The sequence below is a fragment of the Cornus florida genome, unplaced genomic scaffold, assembly GCF_030987335.1.
Source record: "Cornus florida cultivar Cherokee Brave unplaced genomic scaffold, ASM3098733v1 CherokeeBrave_3.0.0_Hap2_Chr11, whole genome shotgun sequence".
Classification (NCBI taxonomy): domain Eukaryota; kingdom Viridiplantae; phylum Streptophyta; class Magnoliopsida; order Cornales; family Cornaceae; genus Cornus; species Cornus florida.
Window position 1 is genome coordinate 82,734,401 of NW_026775581.1, and position 17,692 is coordinate 82,752,092.

The following is a 17,692-nucleotide window of genomic DNA, read 5'->3' on the forward strand; positions in this document are numbered from 1 at the left end:
TCTAGATTTGAATTGGTCCCTCTAAATTATACCCCTGGATAGAATGTATCTGATATAAGTACGCATATCAGGACCATGTGCTGGATCTCTCCCCCAGTCCAAAACTAAACTATCAACATATACATAATGACAATACACACACACACACACACACACACACACACACACACACACACACATATATATTAGGACCATGTGCTGGATCTCTCCCTCTGTCCAAAACTAAACTATCAACATATACATAATGACAATATATATATATATATATATATATATTAAATCTGTGTGTGTATGTGTGTGAGAGGGAGAGAGAAGATGGCCAAAACGTGGTGAAGGGAACCATAAAGCAGTACACAACCATGTTGGTATTGAAATGGACATTCATATTTGTATCTTGTACGTAGTAATAAATAATGAAATGGACGGACCTATATATCAAAGTTGGATGGTAATCTATTTGATTCCCAGACCGGACCATCACTAACTGTTTATGGGCCAAGATCCATCGCACTTGATGGATCAGTGGAATAGAAAACACTCGTTTGTTAACCCATTTATGGACCAACAGAAGAGTTAAAAGCCTATATTGTGGTGGGTCAACGCTCTCCACAAAAAGGAATACTTGCGCTGAAGAAACCGTACAGATATGTTAGATACCTATGCAGCATGAAAACAAACTAGGTTCCGTGTCTACGTTAGATACCATGTCGGACACTATACACGTTTTCAATACTTTCATGAGCTTATTTAATAACTCTGGACACTTAATAAATTAGGTGACACTTAAGAAATAGGGCCCAGGGGCATCCGCACACATCACTTTCGCATCTATCAGAGCACAATGGAATAGGGCCCATTCGACTTGCAGTCATTTGATTGTTGAAATAAACATTTTTTTTTTCTTCATATAATTCTCAAGCATTCGCTTAAAAGCCTAAAAGGTTAATAAATAAGAACTCTAATTAGACTAACATGCGCTTGGTGCCAAAATGAGCCTCTAGTTCAAATTGACATTTATGGCCTCGCTTTGGCTATTGTATTTGTTAACAATTATTGGGTGCTCAAAACATCCAATAATTTCTCATTTGTAGTAAGTCTTAGATACATTCACATAAATATTGTCTAAAGCACACAAAAAAATTATCTAAAAAGATGAAAATAAGAAGGAAAAAAATAAAAACACTGGTATTATTAATGAACTACTTATAATTTACCCCTCCCGAAACAAAATGGGCAAGTGCATTGTATTCTATACTTTCAAAATGCATAAATCAAACTTCGGGGGGAAGAATTATTCTCTTGTAAGAGAAGATACAAGAGCAATAAGAGTCCTACCTGAACTTGAATCTTCTCTTCTGAGCTACAACAGGCAATCTTTTCAATAGGTTTGCAGCCCCAATCTAGCCTTCTACCGCGCCCATGAACCAAAGATACAAGTCCAACAGCCCCAAGAAGATGGTCCAGTTGCTGAGACGGTAACCAGAAATCTGAGTTTGATCACATTTGATCTGTATATACTGCTTCAACATCATCAAGTTCAAGTAAATTGGACATAAGTTGCTTGTTCAAGTCCATAGCCTCATCATCCACCTGAGACCAATCAACAAATTTTCCACTTTTGTAGATGAGTAGGAAAGTATGGTTATAGCATGAATTTTTTAAAGGTTTAAGAAAATTATACAAAATTTAGAAGGCCAGACATAATTGAAGGTTACTATCATATATAAACTGCTTTTCAATATTTAACCAGAATTTTCGTGTTTATAATAATAATTCTAACAACAAACCATATAAATAAATCGGTGTACATTGTACTCAATAAAATTGGCAAAGGGGAGACTGCTTCCCAAGAACATTTAGACTGTGTACAACTTTACACAAAATGAGTAAAAACGATTCCATGAAAAATTCAGGGGCTATTGGGTTAATGTAGCTGTCACTATGAATAAGCACAACATGGATAAATTGGTGTAAAGTACGATAGCATGGGTATTGCTTGAATTTTTATAAGATATTAAGAAAATTATACAAAATTGTTTAGAAGACCAGACATACTAGAAGGTTTACTAGAATATATGAACTGCCTTTCAATATATAACTACAAATTTCATGTCTATAATAATAGGTCTAACAACAAACCCTGTTAATATATTGGTGTACATTCACTGCTTCCCAACAACAGCTAGATAGCATATTACTTTACACAATTTGGTATAATGGAGATCTAAGTGTGAGAAATAATGAAAAAGTCCGGGACTATCATGTTAATGTTGCTGTTACTAACCAATATGCATAATATGAAATGAAACAAGTTCAATTCTCCACTCTCCAACCTAAAACTGGGACAATCTCCCTAAGTAAAATGAACTGGACCAGAAGGAGAGGTATTGTGATATGTCTAGTCAGACATAAAATAATCACCTGGAGGCAGATTACATCTATTCGTAGAAAATGAAATCCTAGAAATGGAGTGTGTCAACATTATAGGATGAGGTGTATCTTATAAAGATTGTGAAGTTATTATGTTACAGTTCAAGTTTTGAACAAGAAGATGACGTGTGGAAAACAAGCCTAACACACAGATATCTACCTCCTGAAAATAAAAACAACATATTAGTTATAACTTTTTCATTTGTTCATTTTGGAGGACAATAAAATTTGTTACCACAAAATTGTCTGTGTGAAAAACATTGGCAGCCTGAATTTTCAGAACCGTTTCCAAGCATTTGCCTTCCCTAATACTAGAAAGTCCCTTATTTTAAAATGCCACTTCCAATTTAAGAATTGTGTTGTATATAAAATTGTTGAAGATAATTAACTCCCTCCAACCCACTCAACGGTCGGCTATTGTTGAGAGTTAAATCCCCTCTGCATCACACACAACGGAAGCATCATCACATTACATCAACACAAGCATATATGGAGATAAAAATCACACACGTCCACGTGCAACACAATATTTTACATGGTTCACCCAACTCTAGGGTTCTGTTTATGGGAGAGAAAGATTTCACTATTATGAATCAAAGAAGAGAATATACAACCACATGTCAAAACCCTAAACACTCACTCCTCGTATCTTTTGAGGCTACATGTATACACTCGGGAATTACATATACTCTCCCCTCTCCTCACAACATTCACCCTTAAACCCCTTATATCTTTTCTCTTTTCTCTTTTTTCTTTTCTCTCTCTCTCTCTCAACCTCTCATACCCATCTCTATTTATAGAGTCTTCAAAACCCAATTCCTTGTTGGACAAGTATTCCCCAACTTGTCTACAAGGAGTTACCATATCAATCTTAACTCTAAAATAGAAACTTAATGAGACACAATTTCCTTCACAAATTTTAGCATTCCAAAACGAGAAAGGAAATTAATTTTTGCACACAATTTTGAGACATAAACCAAACAATCTCCACCTTGGCTCAAAATCGGTCTTCACATTGGTGTTCAATTGCTCACGCATGACAACCCACTAATCTTCAAACTCATCTTCATCAATTGTTTTTTTGGCACAAAGCAACAAACCTCTCCTCTTTACTCTTCATATTCCCCTTTGCTCTTTATCGGGCTTAGATCAAACCCCTTCATTCTCACACCCTTGCCCCATATTGAGAACTAGCACCCACTCTTGGCTTGTCCCCAAAACTTGTTCCTTATGGACTTCACCCTTATCACCTTTGCCCCATCTTGAAAACGAGCATCCTCCGGCTTGTCCAAGACTTGTTCCTCATGGCCTATGTCTTCTTGCCCTATCTTGAGAACTAGCACCCACTCTTGGCTTGTCCCCAAAACTTGTTCCTCATGGGCCTATATATATAAGAAATGTATATATGTACTAGATTACTAAAGAAAAATTAGTTATTACAAATGTCAATTTTAAATAAATGTGTACTAGATTACTAAAAAAAATAGCTACTACAAATGTCATTTTCAAATGAATACTTTATCAAAACAAGTAAATCAAATTTTAGTTTCAATTGTGATTTATTAAATTCCAATTCCCCACATTCAGAATTATATATAAATTCCAATTCTACACAACCAAATGCACCTAAATGAAGTAATTTAAGGATAATTGAATTGCATTCATGCTCAATCAGTCACCTAGACAACTGCCATGGAACTCAGATGACCACTACAGCTTGTGTGTCTCTCTGGGCTATTTGACAACACTGACCATACCTATTGTTTCTGTGAATGTCCAGAAAGGTCCCTCTTTGCATAAAAATTGTATAAGAGGGAGAAAACTAGACCACTGATTAGCAGAAAACACCAAAATAGTTAATATTGATCCGGAAGCAATGTAGCCAGAGAAAATAATAAAGTAACATAACTAGGTATGCCAAAGTTTTCTTCTTACATCATGGCTCAAAATTTACCTGTTGTTTAGGTGGTCATATCAAATTCAAAATACTTTTTACAAAAGCACTGAAAGTGGTGAGCGACCATTGGGCATGATTGTAAGCTTGTACCTAACATAGAGAGTGTAGGAGATAGGAAAGGGGGGGAGAGAGAAACATGGGAGTAAATAAAGGAAGTGGGAGGAAGTTGAGAAAGTGGTTAATTATGTTGCAAATTCAGTAATTTACAATAACTAATTCAACCTTCCATCTCTTATTATAAAACAAGTGGAATGGTACTATGAAAAATAACGGACAGATTGATCTTGTAGCTGCTCCTAAAAGTAGGAATGTGACTTCGCTTTCTATGCATGAATGGATAAGGCACATTGGTAAATTGGTATACTCGTCATGTAAGTTGCAAAAAGTCAATGAGGATGGCTTGATACAGCGAGATTGATAACACTCCTTAGGAAGAGCTTAGATCAGTGTAATAAGCTAAAGCCACTAAAAACCAATAACCTTTACATCTTCAACAAAATATTCATTAAACAGACTTAACAAAGTAAATAAGTATATATTCATTAAACAGTGAAATACACATTGTTGATGGTAGTTCGTGAGTAGGATGAGGAGATCGTTCCACGTAAGCCAAGAAGTCTGAGATCAGTATCCAAGTGGAGATCCAAGCAACACAAGGGATTCTCTAGATATGGAGATTAAGAAAGGGAAGGCCGACTTGGGTACCGTATGAGCTCGAGCTTATCAGAGGATAGCCATTAATGTGGTGGTTGTTGTTTTAAAAGGCTGATTAACACCCCTATTTATAGTGTTTACCTCCTCGGTCAATATCTTTTAGTCCTTTGGCTGAGCCCGCTCTTACCCAAAGGTTTGAGGGTCTCTTCTTCTGACGGATGAGACATTGATGGACGGGCCGCGGCGCTTTGCCCCCTAGTCAAAAGAGGTAACAGCGCTCCCTAATTAATACGGGTCTTATCAAACGTCTTTCGCAATTAATGCGTTCCTTATCCTTCCTTTCTCGAGCTTAGGTACCAAGTATCCTTTCCCCCATGTGTTGGCCTCAGACTGAGGCGAGCCCTTGGATCTCAGCCACCTATCCACATGTCCTCAGATTCCCGTGCTTCAGGGGGGATAGGTCCCTTTCGAGATCCTGCCTTCATGACCTCGCAGGGTCCTATCCCAATTTTATCCCGAGGTCTTCTTTGCCGAGAAGAGAAATGCGTAAAAAAGGTTAGTCGAAGTCGCTCTTTCAGAGAGCACCCTTGAGCGAGCCAGGGGGGGGGGGGGGGGGGGGGGGGGGAGGAGCCCATCCGACTGGAGCGGGGCGCGTCCCTAGTAGAGGAAGGGTAGCGACCCCTTCCTCGGCTAGCAAGTTCAGTTATCGGATAGGTAGCTCGAGAATACCTAATCCACCGTGGACACGCCAGGTAAGCACTGGCCAGTTGTGCTTATGTTGCAGAGGTGGCGCCACTTAATCAACTATCGTGGCGCGGTCATCAACACACATATATTGGTAACAAAAAAATGCAGTTATAGTAAGCTTTCAAGATATTGTATAACTATTCTATCTCGACTCAAGTAATAAACAGCATGGACGGGTTTGTGCTGGAGACATACCTCAATTGCAGTTATTGGAAGTAGCTCAAACCCGTTATCAGGTTCAAAAGTTATTCCTTCCTCACGGAGTTTTGATAGTATTGCTGCGTAGTTCTCTGCCGAACTTACAATTTTATAATATCTGCCAAAAAAAAACCGAGCTTTAAAGCTTCCAGATACAGAGAAGCAGAGACACTAAAAGCAAACTCAAAACCTATGCAAATTATGTTGCTGCCATCTGATGTCCAAAAAGTAATAACAGTAGTAATTAAGTGGCAGGGAATCCTTAATCTGCCAGAGTGCAAGCATAATTCCTTTGAGATACTTATCAAAAAATAATAATTCCTTTTTGAGTGAAAATATTTATAACATTTTCTTTTTTAATAAGTAAAGGTTTCCTATCTACTACAACAAAACAAATGTCAAGTGAAAAGTTCAGAAAGAAAATTATTGGTTATTGTGCCTTCATATCCCCAAGAAAAAATCCCAAAAAACCTGACAAGAAATAAACATCCAAAAAATTAGCCAGAGTACCTTTCTGATCTATCCTCTTCTGTATCATCTTCATACACCGGAGGTTCTATTACATCATCGGCACCAACGTCTAAAGCAATGGCAAGGAGCTGGTCTCTGTCAGCATCGGCGACTTTAATATTTACAGCCCAAGCACGATTGAACTTGAACATGATAGATCCAGGATCTGCCATCTTTCCACCACAGTCCTTTACCACCTCTCTAACAGCTGCCACTGATCTGTTTACTTTATCTGTTAAGACCACAACTATAATACCAACTCCACCAAAACCATAAACCTGAATATATAACAAGCACCAATAAAAGATTAAAAAGATTTTCCAATGTACCAAAATCTTGAAAACACAATAAGCACCACTGTAAAGAAGAACTAACCCCAGATTATTTAATATGGTCCCAGAATCAAAATGGATATGAACAGATGATAGACGAGACGGACATTACCTCATAGAATTTCTCAATATAAGCTTCCTGTCCCTTCTCAGAAGCTCTCTTGATGTTGCGCTCTAAGATATCCTTGGGTACATCAAGTTCCTTAGCTTTCTCCAGTACAGCAGCCAAAGCTGTATTTGATACAGGACTGGGACCTCCTTTCTTGACACTGTATTGTACAAAGAGTGAAATTCATGATCAGTAATTGATGACGTACAAAGTCATACGTCACTGTTACAATATTTTATGCAGCATTATTTAACACCCGACAATTTATTTTCCAAACATGGCCTGTTCTCTTGTGCTTTAGGCTAAGGATAGGAGAATTATTCTATGCTTTCAGCTTCATCAAATCATGAAAGGATTCAGAGCAATGACTTACGCAGATACGACTTCCTTTCCAATTCTTGCATACAGCTTTGCCTTCTTCGCATCCTGAGCCCCCTGCATTGAAAGCACCCTCAAATTAATGATAAGTAGCAGATTACAAATATATACATATGTATTTTGCCTTCCTATCCTAAAGCATGGAAAACATTGCATCAAAATATCTCTGACCATATGAGAACGAGACATACAATCACATTCCACTCAAGCCAATGTTGAAATTTCATCATTATGATTTTCCATGTCGTTTTTATTAGAGTTGCATGCTTGCTCTAACTTGCAGTCATGTCCATAACCTAAATTGTAAGTTTTGTGATTTGCAAATGCTTATGTCTTATTTGCAAGAACATTAGAAAGGGAATAAAGAAGTACCAAAATTATAGAACGCTATATACATCAACATATCCAAGTACTTTATGAGTTAACTGTGCTTACTTCCAAAAGAAGAAGAAGAGAGATTATGTGGCAAAGCCAGTTACAGAATTAAGGACGCAATGATGTTCATTCTATTATAAAAATGAAAGCTAAGTGACAAATCATATTGGTGGCTTTGTTAGTATAGTCAATCAGTTTGTAATATAAAATCTTTCATAACATTTGCTGGAAACCCTAGAAATCATTGCTTGTTGCAATGATGAAATCTTGGTTGACAAGTGTGAGGATGTAGGTTCGTCTGAGAGCAGTCTCTTTATACAAAATAATGTCAAAAGTCAGGTTTATCTCCAAACATCCTATACCAGTACTCTGCGTAGGCAGAAGTAGCACAAGGTAATGGACCCTATAATGGCCTTATTTGATGGAATCCTAAACAATGATATACCTAAATAAACAAATAGACCCAATTTGCAGGTTATAACCACTCAAAATTAATAAAATAGGGCTAAATCTGGAGGCAACAAACAAAGCAATGTTCCATCTCAAATGAATTCAACGGCTTCTAACAGGCTTTTCATCAAACATTTGGAGTTCAAATTGAAAAACCAATAAGATTATTTTTTTTCACAGTACCAAGAACAGCTCACTATATATTCACAATCTCCAAAACATATCCTCCACTCAAAAATGAAAACTAGTGTCCATAATCTTTCATCATTGTGTTTTCCTGTGTGTCTATATATAGACACATATATATGTGTGGTGTGTGTGTAAATATATATATATATATATATATATATATATATATAGAGAGAGAGAGAGAGAGAGAGAGCAAAAGGGTGTACCTTTCTACCGGCAATCTTGCAGGATCGCCTGCCCATACAGAGAGGAGAGAAAGTCCATATCTTTCTAACTGAATTTACGGACTGGAATTCAAATGATGAGACCCAGGATGAATAAGACAATGTTGATGATGATAATGATGTAGATAATAGGTTCCTACTTAGCAAACCAGTACCTGAAAAAAATGAGTTCTTTAATCACATTTCATGTCTTATAAACTGAAAATCAAGAAGAAAATTAAACTTCCATACAAATTTATGTGTATATATAAATATATAGAGAGAGGGGGGAGACTTTGGAGGGTGAAGGAGTTTGGGCATTTGAGTGGAACCCCAGTTGAGAATCTATAAAGAATTGCTCCAAAAGCTTTAATTGAAGAAGAAGAGCCCATTCTGGATACTTTCTTGTTTGGGGCTCGCTATCTCCTATTGCTTTACTTTCAGATTTTCAGTAAACTGTACACACCAAAAATACGAGATGGTAAAGGTGGTGTCCCACTGTCTGTGCGTGCGTGTATCCGCATACGGGTTATAATTAGACCCGTAAACAGATGGGATACGGGAATGCTGGGTTCCATCTAATTCAATTACTCACGAATATTTTGTAAATGAATTTAGATTTCACTTCTTATTGAACGAAAATCCAATTTGATTCGGGGGTGCTTTTTTTTTTTTTTTTTTTAAAAAAAAAAGAATGGAAATTAACGACAAAATAAAATGACCAACAATTATTGGAATAAAAATGGCAGAAAAACAAAAGATAAAAATATATATATAGAAGAAAAAAGTAAAGAAAATTGGATGGTTTACGTATTGAAAAATGAAGAAGATAAGAAAATAATGATAAGTATGTTTTAATAATATGTAAATGTTATATATATGTTTAGTATATTATGTTAAATAAATTATCAAATTCGAATCGTTAACGAATTTTTAGATTAAAACTTCAATTCTTATATGAGTTATTGAAATTCCGTTCAAAATCATATTCATTGATAGATCTATTTATGATCATGAAAAGACTAAATCACACTAAGCTCCATTGTACTATCAAAAAGTTACAAAATTCTTCTTTCTACTCTTTTCTTTTTGGCAGCAAATACTCTTATTTGTTGAACAAAAAATATGTGAATAATTACATAATGTTTCACATGCATTCCATTTTAACACTAAAATCCAATGTCCCGCTTTTATAAAGGTAATTTGTAAATTAAAACTATTTGTTGACCAAAAAAAACAGAGGAGTGTATTTTTTTTTTTTAACTTTTTAATAGTCCCCACCCCCCCCCCCAAAAAAAAAAAAAAAAAAAAAAAACTTTTTCCCACGCTAGTTTAGTAGTTTTGAAGCAAATTCTACCCAAATGTCAAATTTGACCCACTATTTACAGAAGTTCACCGTAACCAAAACTATTTTATTTGCGTCGGTGCCTAAGTTTCCGGCCCAACTCACACCGTTGCTAATTTTGGAGAACAAACTTACGGTTCAAAGTTGGACCGAAATTTCGCAGCGATGCAAATGTTCATGTTCCAATTTTGCAGCAATAAGAATCTAAAGAATTCAAATTGAATCCATTAGGGGACTTGAACATCACAATAATTGTTTCACATTAAAAAATAAATAAATAATTCTTCCATCTATCTTTTAAGATTATCTGATCAGAGTATTGCCTTTTTCAATGCCACTAATTGAGTGAACTTTATACAACAAATTTAATTTTAGTGCATCATTTATATTATCCACCTTAATCACATAGTTTAATGGTACTTACTCCAATCTCACCTCTCTAAATTTCACCTTTTAAAGTAAAAAAAAAAAGGTCGATGATTAAAGCGCTCGTAAGCACGACGTGGATCTCCTCTTTGAGATTCCTATCCACCATGGGCAGAAAAGAACCTCTTTTGATTATCAGTAACCTCATAATGCCCTTCACACAATTAACTGCCCCTTGGTAACTTCGTTTCTTTTCCATCTCGTGTGGGAAAGTATTCAGCAAAAAAGACACAAAATATTGATAAGGAGTCGGATTGTTGGACAAATCAGACTAATTTTAGGTGACTAAGAGTTGATATCATGATGACGTCAAAACTCAACTGTCACACTTTTGGACTCCAGATCATTTTCCCAAAACAGAGGAGAGAGTAGACACCCTGAAGGAACCATTAGCCAAAAATGAAAAAGTCACAGAAGAAATACACTTGGTATCACATTTGATCCAAATCTTATCAAAGCCATATCATTTGAGAATGCTAGAAAGAAAGCTCTTAAGAAATTGAATCATATACCTTGATAAGGTCTAGTCTCAATGCTATTGTTGGATGTAAACTCTACTAGCAAAACAATATCATGAGCAAAATCATATAATTTTGGACCTTCCTCACCTTAATAAAGGCTGCCTGCTCTTTCTCAACAAGCTTACAAAAGATCACACAATTTATTAGCTAAAATGCTATCACTAGCAGACTCGAAATGGAATTTGTTTCGATCAAAATACTTATAAGAATTATCAACTTGGTTTCTCTATGCAACACAATTTACAAGGTCGAGCTCATAATCTAAGTTGTGTTACCAACTTTAAACTCCATAACCAAATGAATACAAGACTTGCAGGCCTAGAAGAAACACCCAAAACCTAACCAAGAAAGATATTCAGGAAACAAGAAAATGTGGACTATCATGACATCAAGTCTCAGTCTCAGTGCCTCACTAAAACAACACAAATGCAAAACTCCAATTCAGAATCTTTAACATGAAAAGCCTGAAGTCGATACAACAAAATAGAAGGCGCAATTCAAATATCCCAACAGATCAGTTATCTCTCTTCATGAAGGAGTGTTCCTCCATGTACCTTTTCCCACTTTGCTACCTCGTTACATTATGTGCCACTTCCCTCAGCCAATTAAGAGGTCTGGAATCTCGGTTTAATTTCCCCATACCCCTCTCAAACTGGTTAATTTATCAAGAGTGAAAATTAATTCACCACAATGGTCATTGAATATTACCAATACATGACAAACTTAGAACACCCAAAAAAGACTAAAATGGAAGTTCAGCTTTACAAAGTACCTGGACCAGCCGTGCATGGGACAACATTCAGGAGATGGAGTAAAATTACAAGTAGATAATAAACCAAAAAGTACAAAAGAACTTACTTGAATTCCACATTGACACACAGTGAAGGAGGTGTAGAAGAGGAGGACAAAAAATATGATGAAATAACACTGAAGGAAAGTTAAGAAATGCAGTTAATATTGTACTAATGCCATAATCACAGGACTAAATTTTTAAGTGGAAAAACCTAACAATTTCAAACTAATATTAATCAAATGCGAATTGTAACTGACATTGCTCATTAGATTAGTGCCACGCACTTCAATTCATGAAAACTTGTACCAAATTTAGCCACCATAATTCAATAAATGAAATGTTGTACAGAACTGCACACAACACAAGTTGTGTTGTGTACTTGTGTTGTGTTTGCTTTTTTCATCACTATCCCATGAATCATATGATGCTTGCTTAACATTTTGCCTTTCAATTGCAAAGTTTAGTAGGAAGGTTCGGATAGGGAAAATAAATAAATAAATAAGAAGTTTCAAATACCCATAACATAAAGTCAAAGTGCATTACTAGTAAACACATATGGTGGATTAATTCACCAAGAAGGAAATGCGAGAGCATGAACAAATCAGGAAATCAGCATATTAATATAATGGAGATAAAGAAAATTTGATTGATGATTGCTCACAGGTTCCTGAAGCACGAAACCATATAAGAACTCCAACCAGCATCCAATATACACTGATCTAGCCCAAAATTTTAAGTCCTTATTTCATCCATCAGTTCTCCTCCACTCTAACATACAAAATTTGCTAATATTCTCTTGCATTGTCACAGGGATCCACATTCTCATTCTTTCGTCCAGCATAATGTGCCTCAAGGTGCGGCATCCAAGCACCATCTCTAGCACATCATCCCCTTTAAAGTTGTGACAAGAAGCCAACACAAGAATTTCCAAAGACTTATGATTTGCAAAGGCACGAATGCCATCACCCGTTATTAATTCACAACCCGTCAGATCAACCGCCATCAAATTCAGGCAGTTTTGAGCAAGAGAAATGACTGTAGCATCTGATATGTTAATCAACCACGGTAAGTGCAAAGTCTTGAGAGTCTGCATTGCAGCAATTGCCACACCTCCAATGTCAGTAACTTTCGCTCCACAGTCTGCTAGATTCAACTCCTCCAAACAACACATTTCCCTCAAATGCAATACCCCAATATCTGTAATCCGATCACACTCTGCAATAACCAATTTTCGCAGAGTCCTAGACAGAGACCCACTTGCCAACAAAGCCAAACCCATATCTGTGATTAACCAACAACCTTGCAAACTCAAAACCTGCAATGAATTTGCATTCCCAATAGCTTTAAGGGCTTCATCTGCAATCCTATTGCATCCAGCCAAATCCAAAGTTGTCAAATTTCGAGCCAAATTAACAATAGAAATGACTCCAAAATTCCTAACTTGGCATCTCCTCCTCAGATACAGTTCAGCTAAATTGGGACACCCCATTGCTATCTCACATATACCATAACCATCAACATCATCCCAAGCCGGTATATCACGAAACCCATCATGTGTTCTTTTGTAGTTGAGATTGAGAACTTCAATATTGGGACAAGTTTTGGCGATGAATTTGATTTGGGTATTGGTGATCACTTTTATTGATTTCAATGAGACTAAGTTTGGGAATCTGGGTAAGAAATTAGGAAGAAGATTGGGCTCGAAAACCTGTAAAGATGATCGGTGAAGACCCTCGACTTTGTACCAATGCTTGCAGACTTCAGAGAATGATTTTCTATCATTAGGGTTATCAACCCAGTTGAGAATTAAGCCCAGCACGTCATCGCCGAATCTATCCATGACTCAATGATGTTCACTGAACATGAAATGAAACCCTAATTTCTCTGTAACACGGAGCAAAAGAAAAGCTGCTGAGACGTCAATACTATTCCACTGTATAGTAGCAGCTCCCAGGAATGATTGATGGAAAATAATAATAATAAAAATGAAGAAAAACTCTTGTAAATTCTAACAAGACAACGAAACAAATGACTACAGAGGTCTCGGAAATCAAAAGCTAAGGATTTTTAGTTTGAGGTTTATATAAAGGGGAGAGAGAAATTTTACGGTAAAAATATTATTTGGGTGGGTATGATATGGATCGAACCTGATCCCAATTATGATTTAGACAGAAACGTTTCTCTTTCATCTTCACACTACCCTTATTTAGCATCTGAAACCCTAGCTTTTTTTGAACCTCATCTGATATCGACTTTGAATGTGTTTAAAATCGTACAACAGGCAATGGAGCAAGTTGTCACGCGATTTTTTATTCCAGCCAAATTACGAGACTAACCTCGATACGAAATAAGTTAGTTTGGATTGATATGCTAATCCGTTTATTTAATTAAGTCGGATTAAGATTAAGGGAGTTTAATCCGTGTAACTCTTTTATACCTATATAAGTCAACATGTCATAATCGTGAATATGATCCATTTAATATGTTATTCGTTTAAGCACAATTAATGTGGACAATTAAATCATTTCAACTAAACCTTGACTATGTTTTATGTTTTTTCTTCTTATTTTGAATATTGAGATTAATTGTGACATTAATTGTGACAATTTTTTTTTTTTTTCCTAATAAGGTCACGTTAAGCTGTTTAATAAATAGGTCAAGTCAGTATTGAAGATTCTTAACAAGATTATTAAATGAGTCGGGTTTGTATTTACCTATTTTATAAAATACCCTTACATTGACACAACGCGATTATGACACATGAACACGAATTACCAGTCCTACGATGGGTGGGTTTTTTGACCACTTGTGTAGTACATAAAGACTCTTCTCTTCTCCGGTGTTCCCTTTTTTTTCTTTTTCTTTTTTGCTTTTTTTCGTGTAGTCCGCCTCGGTCGGATCCTTTAGGAGTTGGATGTTAACTTATAAAAGGAAATTTATATGAATAAGCAGCTATAAAGCACGGACACGAGACCCGAGTGCGATACGACACGAATACGATGATACGACTGTACACACAAATTTTGTAAGTCTGCAATAGAAACAAAATATGGAGCAAAATAGAATTTTATTAATTTATGAATGTGGAGTACAGTCCTTTGTAATATCTTTTACAAAAAAGGAATGGTCCTCTGATTCGATCTCCTTGTTTTTGGTGGGTTGGATCCAAGGGCTGCACGAGCTTGTTCTTGAATCACTGTGGAATTTGATGAAGAACGGCACGTTGTTGGATGTGCTTGATGTTCTTCGCTTTTGGATTTCTGAGTCTCTGAACTTCTGAATTCTGAATTTGTGTCTAAATTTGTAGACTTCTGAATTCTGAATCCTCTCCCCTTTTTCTTCCTCCAAGCCTCTATTTATAGGCTTCTTGGAATAATAGGATGATGACACGTGTCATCTCCTGATAAGGAAAAAATTATAACTGGGCCGGGCCGGTTATATTGTGATAATTATCCTTAAAGATAATTATTCAAAATATATTTTATTAGAAATAATTATCATTTCATTTAATTATCTGGGCTGGGCTAATTAAATAATTTAAGTGGACCAAGCCTGGTAAATTAAATAATTTATTTAAACATTAGGCCTATATTTAATGGGTCCATTCGTTAAAACCAAAGCCCACTAAATTTTAGTGTCTACAAATTGCCCCCACTTCAAGTCCCAATTTTGACAAGACTTGTCCCTTTTTCCAAGTGGGACTTGAAGTTTTTTTTTTTTTTTTTTTTTTTTTTTTTTTTTTTTTGTTTCCCATCTTAATTGTACTTTCCTATTTAAATTGAATTGTCCAAATCCCAATACAACTTGGAGGTATCTTGCTGCCTATATATACCCTCAATATTGTAGGGTTTGATATCAATTCCAAAAATCTCTGAAGACTTGTCAGATCACAAATAATTGGTACGTGTGTTTCTTCTTTTTTTCTTTTTTCTTTTTTTTTTTTCTCTTCTCTTCTCTTCTCCATGCTGGCTGGAGCTTTTTTTTTTTTTTTTTCTCTCCATGCATGCAGGAGAACATATATATATCTATATTTTTTTTCTCACTCTCCACGCACGCTGGAGAACTTTTTTTTTTTTTTTTTTTTTTCTAACCCTCTTTTTTTTCTTTGCAAGGCTTGATTGGGTATAACAACTTGATTTGTGTCAACCGTAGCAGAAATTGAATCCTCCTTCTAGACAACACCGATTTAAGCTTTGGTATCCATCATGGTGGTGTTCAAGTGTTTCGCAAAGCAAAAGCTGACTATCTTAGAGAGCAAAAATAGTCAACGAGTCCAAGGAACGACATTAAGTGTATATGACTCACTTTTTGGTCGCAATGCTATTCAAGTGCCTGATTCTAACAATAAACATTGTTCATCTCATTGGACATGCACGGCCACATGCGAACTCACCGACTTTGGTCCTGATCAGATTAATGAAAAATTTATTGTCTCTAAAGCCTTGATACTAAATTCTTCACTTCATGAGAGAGTTGTTGAAGAAAACCAGTTTTCATTATTGGGTCTTAATGTTCAGGCGAAAGAAATATCATGGAGTATTCCCTATAAACTTCCTGCTGAATTGTTATAAACCGAACTATATTGGGAGTGGTTAGAAGATGTCTTGGCGCATTTCCACGACTTTCTATCAAAACAACAACTATATGGTGCTTTATTCGCCTCCCTATTTTCTTATGATCGTCATGAAGATGTATTCAAAGCATTCCTTAAATGTTGGTGCCCAGCCACTAATACACTTCATTGTTCTATTGGCGAGCTATCAATTTCTCTTCGAGATCTATATATGCTAGGTGGTCTCCCTCACCAAGGAACAATTTATGATGAAGTTATTCCTTGTGCAGATGAACTATCAAGAGCTGGCAACAACAAAAATTCTATCCCTTTGAGTTGTCAACACCTATTTTTGGCCTTCCACAGACTTTCCAAGAAGTATAAAGGAGATCAGAATGTGAAGATATCTGACTGGATTAATTTCTGTTTTAAAGGTGCATCAAGACATGCCAAGCCTTCAAAGAAATCAACAAAAAATAAAGTTCACCGCCCTATGAGGACTCAAAATCCGTCTGGTGTGATCCCTCCTGTCCGGTCGATGTCCACCAAAGAGAAAGAAGTATTTATCAACCTTGGTGTAGATGAAACATCGAGAGACACCACTTATCTAACTGCTTTTTTAGCATGTTGGCTCTGCAAATTTGCCTTACCTGCACACCCTAGCAATATAATTCGTCCTGGGACTTTCAAGGTCGCCAGCATGTTAGCAGATGGCTGTAACATTTGTCTTTTCATCTTGGTTCTGGCCAGTATTTACAGAGGCTTGAACGAGATTGTTTCCTCACCAGATCCTGAAAGCTGCTCTGCAATATTTCCTATTCACTATGTATTCGGATGGTTGAGTGAATATTTCAGAACTAATTTCACCATTCCTAATACCAACTATTGGCCTAGAATGACATTATATGCAGGCGAAGGAGGAGCAAGATACTTTGACCATTTTGAAGCCCAAAATTTATTCAGATCATGTAAAGGAATAAACTTAACTCGAATGGCTAAAAGATCTTCAAAAGAGCGACTTATTGTAGATAATGGCGAGATGACAAAGGCTGACTTTGACACCCTAATCAATCTTCGATCATGTTATTTGACATTGCGCCAAAATGACCGTCTTATCATTGAGCCGTATAGTCCACACAGATTTAGCCGACAATTTGGGTACCATCAAAATATTCCTGGAAAATTAAAAAAATGACTTTCGTACTTGCACCTTAGAGGAATTTTTAAAGCATTGGAACTCATCCGTTCATTATTCTTCTGGTTGTGATGCGTTGCTTCCTTCAACCTTAAGCCACCAAAAATCATCAGTTACCAGAGCATATGCCAAATGGTGGTCCAGCGTATATATTGATCCATTTACACAGAAAGAAACTACCTCAAAGCAATCTAAACGTACGATTTCCCCACCAGAGAAACCAACTAAAATCAGGAAGGTTTTAATTAAAGGACTGAAGTCAAATCTCCCATCTAAGCCAGTGCCAAAGTTAACCATCAAATCTCATAATGATTGTGACGTTGGTGGA

General features: G+C 36.3%; 2 protein-coding genes across 2 annotated transcripts; both read right to left on the reverse strand.

The window, feature by feature from the left end:
• Positions 1–1,161: 1,161 nt before the first annotated feature.
• On the reverse strand, positions 1,162–9,033 carry LOC132284607 (probable transcriptional regulatory protein At2g25830). The gene is made up of 7 exons (XM_059786719.1): positions 8,828–9,033; positions 8,536–8,708; positions 7,311–7,372; positions 6,941–7,097; positions 6,497–6,774; positions 5,984–6,104; positions 1,162–1,590 (listed from the first exon to the last, which is right to left on the reverse strand). The coding sequence occupies exons 1-7, from the start codon at positions 8,922–8,924 to the stop codon at positions 1,498–1,500; spliced, it is 981 nt and encodes a 326-aa protein (XP_059642702.1). The 5' UTR covers positions 8,925–9,033; the 3' UTR covers positions 1,162–1,497.
• Positions 9,034–12,362: 3,329 nt separating this feature from the next.
• LOC132281418 (uncharacterized) lies at positions 12,363–13,457 on the reverse strand. The gene has a single exon (XM_059783122.1). The coding sequence runs from the start codon at positions 13,455–13,457 to the stop codon at positions 12,363–12,365; it is 1,095 nt and encodes a 364-aa protein (XP_059639105.1).
• Positions 13,458–17,692: the final 4,235 nt, after the last annotated feature.

What these genes read in the sequence shown, in the direction of transcription:
- LOC132284607 (XM_059786719.1), bottom strand. Translation starts at nt 8,924, where the DNA reads ATGGGCTCTTCTTCTTCAATTAAAGCTTTTGGAGCAATTCTTTATAGA. An exon ending in GGAAAGGAAGTCGTATCTGC is followed by an intron (nt 7,098 to 7,310) that starts GTAAGTCATTGC and finishes TGTACAATACAG; the next exon opens with TGTCAAGAAAGGAGGTCCCA. An exon ending in TTCCAATAACTGCAATTGAG is followed by an intron (nt 1,591 to 5,983) that starts GTATGTCTCCAG and finishes GATTGGTCTCAG; the next exon opens with GTGGATGATGAGGCTATGGA.
- LOC132281418 (XM_059783122.1), bottom strand. Translation starts at nt 13,457, where the DNA reads ATGGATAGATTCGGCGATGACGTGCTGGGCTTAATTCTCAACTGGGTT.